This window comes from Abrus precatorius, unplaced genomic scaffold (assembly GCF_003935025.1).
Source record: "Abrus precatorius isolate BTA unplaced genomic scaffold, Abrus_2018 Scaffold3, whole genome shotgun sequence".
NCBI classification, from domain to species: Eukaryota; Viridiplantae; Streptophyta; class Magnoliopsida; order Fabales; family Fabaceae; genus Abrus; species Abrus precatorius.
In genome coordinates this window covers 32681559-32692263 of record NW_020874373.1, presented here as the reverse complement: position 1 = coordinate 32692263, position 10705 = coordinate 32681559, and the positions used below count along the sequence as shown (strand labels likewise).

Sequence of the window (10705 nt, the reverse complement as noted above, 5' to 3'; positions counted from 1 at the left end):
AAAGTGGCTAAAAAAGCTTAGAGAAATTAGGGGCTAGTGCTCACTAGTTCCATACCTTTCTCAGTGGCCACATCTTGGAGGATTGATAATATACTCACATAGCTCTTTTATTATCAACCATCCAAAAAGAGTCCACATGCAACACATGTTTATCTATCTTTAAAAGAAAAACAAAATTGCCTATAACCTAAAAGTCTTCTCGTTGTGATTAGCAAACAATTTTGTTTTAAATAACAAGAAACCCTCAAATGGATTATTTTCTTGGGTACCCATGTATAACTCTTTTTCAATTATTTTCTCATGAATTATAGTAGAAATATAACACTATTCACCCTATATTAAATTATTTAGACGAACGATGATCTATGAGATATTGAGAATTAGCCCTTAATAATAACTCTCTAATATATTGAAAAAAATGTTTGCATTGACATATAGTATTAAAACATCATGAAACTTCAATTATGTTCTTGCTGGCATAACATCGTTATAACAGCTAAACAAAATTTGACATGATTATAATTATTAAATATAACTTCTCATTATTTTCATTCAAACAAGAGAATTGATAAAATCTCATACACCCCACGAGTTAATTAGAAGCCAATCATATGTGCTGAGAAATAATAAATTGGAATTTGAAAACCTCACATCGACATAATAATCTTTCATTTTGTATAATCATGACAAGTGAGCTTTTGGAAGATGATATGGTCCCATGACCTTTGTCATTTCTTTTTATTTAAGAGATCATTTTTATGCAGCCGAAAGGCCAAAACGGTCTATATATTATATATACTATCATGTTTATACCTTTGATTTTCTGAAATTATATAGTGGTACAAGCAGGCCTAGTCCGGTTTTTTATTATACTTTGACCACAGGCAAGACGACATACGAGTATGGAATAAGAAAAATGTGCTCGCGTAGACTGCAAGCATTGAAAAAAAAAATGGGTACCTTTTTATATTCTTGCTGGAGATCATCAGCACCTTATTTATCCCAATTAATTTTAAGATTTTGTTAACCTCAGTTTTAAAATTAAATTTAAACATCTATTAATAAAAAATATTAAAAAATACATATTTATTATATTAAAGTTATAAAATTATAATAAATATTTTTTTAATAAAATTTTATTATTATTAATTATTTATCCTAAGTTTTAAGCCCTGAATTTGATATTTTCTTTGATTTTATATTAAAGTTATTTGAAAACACATTTTTAGATAAAAATAAACGCAATTTTGTAAAATGTTGAGAATCTGTGATTGTGATTTGTGAAACAGGTATGTGTGTGGTGAATATGTTATGCATCTTTTAATGCAAAATAGATATATGATAGAATAATATTACTAATTGTAATTTGGTAGTCTGATTACGACGTCAGATTTGAGATTAATTAATTAACATTCAGATTTCAAGACTTCATCGTTATTACAAATATATGGCTATTACTTATATATCAATTCAACATAAAATTTTGCATTAATATGTAAAGCGACACCACATATATTGGCTTTAAATATTATGTTTAGGAAAATTATAACAACAAAGGAACGAGAACAAGATTGATAGAACAAGTATGCTGGGTAGTCTTCGAAAAGTGAAGCACCCAAAAAAAGTGAGTACTTGCATGTTAAATTCTCCCGCACGTAAAGTGGCTGCAACTTTTTTTGAGGCTTGGAAGATGCATGCGTGTGGACCAAACTCTTAGAGTATCATAACTCGTTTATGATGCGTAATAATTTTTTGTTAATTGTTAAACAATACCTTGATCCACGTCCACCATGTTAATTTTATTAAGCTTGTAAAAAAGCACCTTTAAAGAATGAATTTATTTAAACGATTTTTTAATATGTACTAATGTACGGTAAAAAAATATTTTTCTATTAAAAATTATAGGTTTTAATTTTTAATTTTAATAAAATTTTAAATTTGTTGTTTGTCTTTTTATTTTTTTTCCTCTTTACCAAAAAAAAGTTATGATATCTTATTATTTTAATAAAGAAATTATTATACGTAGTTTTTTATTGTGAGTTTTTAAAACACCCATTAGTAAAATCGTTATTTAAATTAATTGCATAGATAATTAACTATATTTAAGTAGACTAATGATATTTGATCTATAAAGATATAAATAAAATATGATATAAATTTTAATATGATATCTTAATTTCATTAATCTATTTATATAATAAGACAAAACTTAAACAAATCCATAAATAGTAACATTATTAAAACCATGAAAAGAAACTTTGTTATAAGAAAACAATAATTTGTCAAGAGTCTGATAAAATACAGTTTTATTTACATATAGGTACATGAGGGTTGAGAGGAATTAATCTATATGCTTGAAAAAAAAGACAGTATACGATCGATCTCCTAATCTAAGAAGAAGAATGTTTAAAGTACAAAATATATCAAAATCGAATCTAATTGAGTCAACCAATTATGTTGAATTGGTATAAAAAGAGATTGCGTAAATTACTAATTTGAAGGTTGAATGATAATAATCATAACAAGAAAAGGCGTATCTTGATCCTTAGTTTACTTTATGCAATTAAAAGTTATTAATAAAAATTATAGAATATAAGAAGAAAAGTAATAATGGTATAGAAGATCATAATGTTAGTGAAGCGGAAAGCTCTCTCCACGGACACTTTTTTCCAAATGAACTCTTCACTGCATCCATCATGGCCGGGCCAAGGTTTGGCAACATCCCATGTGAATGTGACTTGTGTTTTCAAAAACTTGGAGAGCATTATGGTCGACCCCAGCTTACCCAGACACATGATGCTGTCTAGTGCTCACAAAGTTTAAGCACTTTCAAAACAAAACTGAGTTTGGCTATGGTAAATTTTTTAATTCTATGGCTTTTTAAGGGTTTCAAACCAATCTCCTTCAAATAGTACTTTTTAAAATGCTTCATATCTTCTTTTTATGGTTGTTATCTTTTAATACACTGTTCTGTCAATTGAAAGGGTTCTTGCATCTTCACTTATGCACAGTCGTATTTTTTAAATCGATACCAGAATGAACATTTTATGACCTCAAAACTTTGACCCAATATTATTGTGAAATGAAAGGAAAGTGAATTCCTTAAACTCAATTTTGGGTCTGCCCATGAATGAAAATCTCAAAACTTTAACCTAATAATAAAACTATTGAATCATAAACAATCGGCAAAGAAAAGCTTGTCACGTTAATAATCTATTTAAGATTCTTGATGTCATTCTAGTTGGGTTTTACAATGCCATCTAAGAAGAGGGTTATTGGTAAGAAAAGGAAACTAAGAAATTATTCAAAACAATGACCAACCAGCCTCAGAATTAATGTTTCCCCCCATCATATAAAGATTAAAAAGTCACTTAACTTGGAACATTAATTACATTATAAAAAATATGAGTCTACATGAGACAATTTATTATTGTCTTTATTTGACTTAAAATTTTTGATAGATTATTTTTTAGTTTGATTAAAATCTCGTAATATTTGAGACAAAACTAAGACAACCCTGTTTATTGATAAAATGTATTAATTTATAGAATTAATAAATTTTTCAATAAGACTATAAAATATATTAATTTCTTAAGAGTATTAGATTACTAATCTTATTGAAAAGTTTTGTCAATGTCCTAAGAAAATCCAATTAAAAATTAAGTGATTTAAAAAAATAAAAGTACACCAATAATAATTTTTTAATAAAAAATTCTATTTTAAATTTCTTAATTAATATCTTACGAATATTAATTAGCATTTATTAATATTTAATATTTAACTATATTTTCAACAAAATTGAGAACTTAACACCATAAAATAAAATATGTTAAAATAATTCTTACCTGCTGGTACTCGTCTATGGTAATCTTTTGTTATTTAACGATTCAGACAAATTCAAGTTTTATAATTAAAATAATTTACTGAAAATGCTCGTTTTCGTCTTTCAAGATACAAATGTCATTAATTATTTTGGTTTTTAAATGATTTTTCTCATAAACGCAGTTTCTTAATAATTGAAAGTGCAATCACTTTAATAATGCAAAAGATCTTATTGCACCAATTTTAATTAGTAACAATGAAAATGACATTAATTTAGTCTTTTTTTTTATATCAAATTTGTATCTAAATTAGAATTCATTAAACTCATTTTTCTTGGTTTTAAAAAATCAATGAGACAACCTTTTATATTATTGAAAGATGAAATAAAATTGAGATTTACTATATAATTTATCACATTCTAATGTCTGCATGTCAAATCCAAATAACAACACATTAATTTTTAGTATTTACACAACCTAACATTATGTTCGTGTGCTCTTCCATTAATTTTATTTTAGATTTACATAGAATTTAGATTTATTTAATTCTAAAGAGATGAGTAAATACTCAAATTTACTTTCACTTAGAATTAAATAAAAAAAATGTGTAAAGTAATTTAATATTTATATATAAAAAATCATTTTTCACATGTAAAAGGGGGAGAGCAGAAGAAGGGGGTGTGTAGTGTGTCTCGGGAAAGGCCTTAAACGGAGTATGCGTTAAGAGAGAGAAAACGAACAACTGATCTTCTCTGTCGTAACTGTCTTCTCTACTCACAGATCTTGCAAACCAAAAACCCCTTTCTCTTCTCTTAAAGATTCTTTTCTCTTTCTTTCTTCTTTTTCTTTCCTTTTCCCTTTGTTTCCCGGGAAAATTTTCAACTCTCACCTCTTCTTCGTTTCCCGATCTTTCTCGCCCTCTCCCACCGCTTCTTCCTCCTCCTTCCGCCATTTGAACTGATTTCCATTTCCGCCTCGTTTGGATTCTTCACTGTGCGCTTTTCCGGGAAAGTGGGGTTTTCCGGGAAAACGGAGGATTCTGGGGATGATGATACCGTTGTTGTAGTAGAGGGGAAAAAATGGACGATAGAGGTGGTTCCTTCGTCGCCGTTAGGAGGATTTCGCAGGGTCTTGATCGAGGCAACACATGCCATTCAACTTCTGGTAAACTTTCCCGTGATTTTCCCTACTTGTTCTCTCTGTAATCTTTGATTCCTTTTTAACCCTCTCACTTTCACGATAGTAGTTGAATCGAGCTTGAACTCAGGTTTTTCACTTGCGTGATGTTTGAGGATATTCAAAATTGCGTTGGTGGGTGAATTCATAATTCACTAAGCTATTACTTTTTAATATTTTTCTTTTCTCTTTTGATTCGGTAGAGTTGAGCATGATTGAGATCTCTATGGAGCTCAATTTACCATGGAAGATGTTAATCTTAGTGTTATAAGCTTTTAACTTTGCTTAATTTACGGGGTTATCTCGTAGGTCTATTATTCGTGAAATGCACCTATATTGCAAATTGCAGATACTGTTGTATATCTTTTTATTTTAGTGTGAAGCTGAGTTCAGTTGTTTGAGTGCAGAAATAGTGAAAAATTGATAGTAAAGTAAGCCGGTGGGTTGCAGTATGATTGAAACAAAACCAGTGGCTAGCATAATGATTAAAGTAAAAGCCCACTTTGCTCTGTGGTTGTATTTGATTACTTGGCTTTGTCCTTTTTCCTTGTCCTCATCTTTGGCAAGAATACGAGTGATAGAAAACAAAAATATTTATACTTGGAAAGTGATAGGAAAAGGAATGAGGGAAGATATAAAGAAATAATTGTGGTTAGAATATGGTGGGTGCTTTTAGAGACTGATCTGAACTAAGGTTTTGACGTCCTGAGCATAATTAATTACTGACAAAAACACATGATTTCTGTGGATCGACTTATTATAAATTTGTGGCACAAAATTTGGAAGCTCTATCTTCATTTATGGGCAGTTTTGTTTTGTTACAGCTGAGTTTGTGACAGGATCAACAGCATGGCTTGGCAGAGGGTTGTCTTGTGTCTGTGCACAGAGAAGAGAAAGTGATGCCCGACCCTCTTTTGATTTAACTCCAGCCCAGGTAATGTTTTTAGTGATTTAATTACTGAAGATGCAGTTTGATGCTCATTATGTAAATCTGTTAATTTTTCTTATGGGTGTCTTCCTGGACAAAAACAACGAATTCTTACAGTAACGTGTCATAAATGATAAGAAGCTTCATTTTTTCTTTAATGATATGCATGTTTTAAACTATTCACAACAACAACAAAAGCCTTTTCTAAACTTTGTGTTGAAAGATCTACTTTCTTACCAAATAAGAGAAAAATCCTCAATTGTATTTAAGGCTATGTGCTTTTTCCCTTGTTTTTGGAAATTTTCACTCTTTTTCAAAAAAATTTCAGTTCATAATTTATGGCGTGCTCTGAATCTGTAATAGTGCCATGCACAACTCCTGTGTTTCACATGGTTGGGTTTTGTTTGTTTTTTGAATGTTTGCTCGTGTTGTATACCTTCTGAGATTAAAATAATATGTCCCTCTCAACTTATTCTTTCTATTAAACATTTTTTATAATTATGGCACGAAAAACTCTCAGTGCTGAATCTTCAATTCTCAGGAGGAATGCTTGCAGAGGCTACAGAATCGTATAGATGTTTCATATGATAGTTCTATCCCTGAGCACCAGGTATCCCTTCTCTTAATATTTTTCTAGTCTTTTTGAGTGACATGACAACAACTATTAGAATTTAAGCCATGAACTCAGCTTTATGTGCTGCCTTTGGCTTATCGTATGTGCAATCTTTCATCTCTCAAGACTGTAATTTAGATCTGTTTTGATGCCTTATCTTAGGATGCCCTAAGAGCTTTATGGAATGCTGCATTTCCTGAAGAAGAACTCAGTGGCTTGATTTCTGAACAGTGGAAGGACATGGGCTGGCAAGGGAAGGATCCATCAACAGATTTTAGGTAAATATTATTCTGATTGTTTTCATTCAATGCTGTCATAAATTGTCTTCAGTCTAACAACTTGTTGCTGATGATTTCTATTTGTATATATTTGGTAGGGGTGGTGGTTTCATATCATTGGAGAATTTGCTGTTTTTTGCTAGGAATTTCCCAGTATGATACTATGATCTCTTCCTATTCTTGTTCTCTCTTTCTGTTGTTGTAAAAAATATATTAGAGCCTTATTTTGTACTTGACCAAAATCAATGTTTAGATTTAGTGCATGTTTGTTGATGCTTTAAATCCCTTTCAGAAAGCTTACAAAAAATAAGCAATTATTTATTCATAATAAATTGAAACGAACATTGCACTTAGATTGTTATGAATAAAGCCTTATGATTGCCTTCAAGAACTGTTGGGTCAAGCTGTAATTTAAGTCCTTTGCTGTTCATATCTCCTTATCATATAACTTTTAACTTTTCATTTTGTAGAAATCCTTTCAAGATCTTTTACGGAAGCAGGAAGGAGACCGGTCAGTGTGGGAATACCCATTTGCTGTTGCTGGTGTTAACATAACATTCATGCTTATTCAAATGCTGGATCTTGAAGCAGGTTTATTACTTCTCTCACTATAATTTTCTAGTCTCAGCATATTCATGTGTAAAAGGATGAAATGGGGATACCTGTATGCATGGTCATTTGTTTCTGCCTTTGTGATATGTCAAGTTCATAGAACACTACCAAGTTGAAGTTACTTTGTTGTTCCAATCCAGTGACGTAGGCCAACCTTTTACATCCACTAAATTTTTTGTTTTCTCTTGGTTCATGCAATCATGCGACCTGGGTCCTCTGCTGTTATCCAAAATATGGCTTGCTACCAACTTTATAATATTTTCAATTATATTCTATGATGTGAGATCTCTTTGAAACTGATTTTTTTTATGCAGACTGTTGCATGATAGATGTCTTTCACAAGTATTGAATTGAATTTGATTATGATTTTATTTGTTAATGATGTTGTTTGCCTTGACAGTCAAACCCCGAACACTGGCGGGAGCAACATTCCTAAAATTTCTTGCAGGTAGCCTTTATTATTCCCCAAGTTAATCTGTTGACTTGTTTTCTTCAGCTTGGAAGGGAGGTCAGAAATTGACTCTAATAAAATGGAAAAACACTAAATTTTATGAAAAATACTTTGTAAATTTGTTGTGATTTATATGAAGGGTTTTGTAAGCATGTTTCTTCCACCACCTCTCACTTTTTTCTAACTGTTTTGCTTTTTTCTCCTTCCTGTTGCTGCTATAAAATTTGTACTAGATTTATAAAAAAAAATTCATGTCACAATTTGAAGAAAATATTTGTGTTTACAGGATTATAGGTTTTACTGGATAGTGGCAGTCTTCACTGTGTGTTAGCTTGCTGTTTCAACTAACTAAATTCATTTGTGTCTGACAGAAAATGAATCAGCTTTTGATCTTCTCTATTGCATAACATTCAAGCTGATGGATCATCAATGGCTTTCTATGCGTGCATCATACATGGATTTTAACGTATGTATTCTTTATTATGAATTTATTCTGAGACAAGGAAAGATTATGGCACCAGCAAATTTAAGTACAGAAGTTTCCTAAGATTGCTAATGGTTACCAACATATGTTACTTATGTTATAACAGACAGTAATGAAATCTACGCGTCGTCAGCTGGAGAAAGAGCTTCTGCTTGAAGACATAACAAGGCTAGAAGATGTACCCTCATACAAACTTCTCACACGATAGTTGTCAGTGCTTACTCTGCGACTCTACTAGTTTTAACCAGAAGGTTGATACTTGAAGTGATACTACTCTTATAGATCCGTTCCATTCCTTCCAAATCGGCATTTAACCTTTTAACATTTGAGCAAAGACTGAGGTGAGCCTAAGTATGATATCATCAGGGTTCTGGAGGCAGCAACTAAGCTTTTAATCTAGTTGGAGGATGATATTGTTGGTGGATCAAACTGCCAGGGGAGTCTGAAACGTAGGTTTGCTTGGTAGCAAAAAGATTAGATTGTAATGAATTGTGGTTTTCCTATATATTTCCTGTATGTCCATTAATGGGCAAATGTTGCTTGCAGTATTGTACTTCAGGCAGGTGTACTTAAGTTAGTAGATACTGCCTGGCCTTGTTTGTGGAGGACTAATATACTGCATATTTGTTGTTTGAGTAAGATTAGATGTTTGAATTGATGAATAGTACTTTCACTACTTGGTTTTATTTTATGCATATTTTTCAATCTTTTGAGCAGCTGCTGTTTTATGATATTGTTGTGATGTTCTATTGAACATCTTGTTTGGCTGATCCATGAGAATTAACAATGGCCATTTTACTCGGGTTCATGATATAAATCTGCAAATCCAAACAAGATGTTTCCATTTAGCTCCTGATTTCTCCAATACCTTCACTTTTGTTTTTGGGTCAAGTAACCAAAAGACTACACTCAACAGCGTGATTTTTGTGGGCGGCAATAATCTGGAAAATGGATATCATGTTCCCCGTTAGATCTCGAAATGTGCTTGTGCTAGGGCGTGTCATTTCATGAAAGTCGCTTGATTTAAGGTTGCTGTATACTTGTGTTTGAACTGCAAAAGTTAAAGGATGCAGAGATAAGATAAATGTGTCTGATAAAGAACGCATTACCAAAATGCGACAAGTATAAATGTAATTTAACGAGATTCTAATTGGTTTTCAAATACACTAAAGATATGTTTTAGTGTTGAATTATGATAGAAAAGAGGTGATTTTTTAATAAACATTTAATTTAACATTTTAAAATAAACAAAATGATAAATGAATATCAACAAAATGTCCCAATCACATCCTAAATGTTTACTGTAACATTGTAGTAAATCAGATAAGTTCTTCTTCGCATATTCATTATAATGAAATGATCTTGAGAATCACAGTGAACTATTTGGGCAAAGAATCATAGTGAGTTATGCATCGGCCATGTTGAACCAACCAATGGTAACGGTGCATGATGGAGAGTGTTGTCCATCCGTCATTCGGGTCCAGTAATCCCATGTATTCCAAGTATTGACCTCGAATCACAAACCAAATTTATTCATCCTCAGTCAAAAAAGATAAAAAGGCCATTTTAGCAAAACAGATTCTTGCCGTCATGCTGCTTTCTTCAGCCAAAAATATTACCTGGTTGAATATGGATTAACTAACTATAAAATATTATAATATTTTATCATTTTTGGATGAAAATTTATAATTAAGATTTTGCTGCAGATACTGCACCGAAGAAGAGGATATGAGTACCTTTTCAGACCCCATGCAAGTTAAATAAATTTTAGATTAATAACTTTTCATAAAAAAAAATTTATATTAAATAAATTTCAATGATTGGTTTGAAAGTTTTTATTAAATAAATTTTTATAAAATTTCATAAAAAATTAATAAATATTTTCTAAAATTTAATATTCATAATTATAAAAATAATTTAAGATAATTCAACAATTGAATTAGTCAATCTTTTATATCTAGCAATAACTCTAAATTTTAATTTTTGAAACTGACTAATATATTTAGATTTTTTGCATTTTAAAAATAGTGTAGTTAGAAAAAGAAAAGAATATTACAAAAATAAAAAGTTATTAAATAAGCTCAACTAAGCCCAACCTGAAAATTATATTGGCCCATATTGAGGCAATTTAAATGGCCATCCCAACCCAAAAGTACAGCCTAAAATGAGGTGAAAATTTTCTAAACGTAAGCCCATAGCTATAGTCTTTACGTAATGCATGTGCAATACCAACATAGCATTCTCTTCCTCAAGCTCGATGGATATAACAAGTGTATTATAAAGATCAAGATATCTTATATACATTGGAAAAGTGCATTACTTGTCTTATTTAAAAAATATCC

General features: G+C 30.8%; 1 protein-coding gene across 3 annotated transcripts; it reads left to right on the top strand.

The window, feature by feature from the left end:
• The first annotated feature begins 4480 nt into the window (after positions 1-4480).
• Positions 4481-9077, top strand: LOC113861382 (ELMO domain-containing protein A-like). Of its 3 annotated transcripts, XM_027494169.1 has the most exons (10): positions 4923-4985; positions 5065-5132; positions 5822-5931; positions 6467-6535; positions 6701-6816; positions 6915-6969; positions 7287-7407; positions 7829-7876; positions 8251-8345; positions 8470-9077. In XM_027494169.1, exons 2-10 carry the CDS (start codon positions 5105-5107, stop codon positions 8569-8571), a joined length of 744 nt encoding a protein of 247 aa, XP_027349970.1. In that variant the 5' UTR covers positions 4923-4985; positions 5065-5104; the 3' UTR covers positions 8572-9077. The 3 variants fall into 3 exon arrangements, with proteins under 3 accessions (XP_027349969.1, XP_027349968.1, XP_027349970.1); XM_027494168.1 differs by lacking the exon at positions 5065-5132 and having other exon boundaries at positions 4481-4985; positions 5837-5931; XM_027494167.1 differs by lacking the exon at positions 5065-5132 and having other exon boundaries at positions 4485-4985.
• Positions 9078-10705: the final 1628 nt, after the last annotated feature.

What these genes read in the sequence shown, in the direction of transcription:
- LOC113861382 (XM_027494167.1), top strand. Translation starts at nt 4,901, where the DNA reads ATGGACGATAGAGGTGGTTCCTTCGTCGCCGTTAGGAGGATTTCGCAG. An exon ending in TTGATTTAACTCCAGCCCAG is followed by an intron (nt 5,932 to 6,466) that starts GTAATGTTTTTA and finishes TTCAATTCTCAG; the next exon opens with GAGGAATGCTTGCAGAGGCT. An exon ending in GATCCATCAACAGATTTTAG is followed by an intron (nt 6,817 to 6,914) that starts GTAAATATTATT and finishes TATATTTGGTAG; the next exon opens with GGGTGGTGGTTTCATATCAT.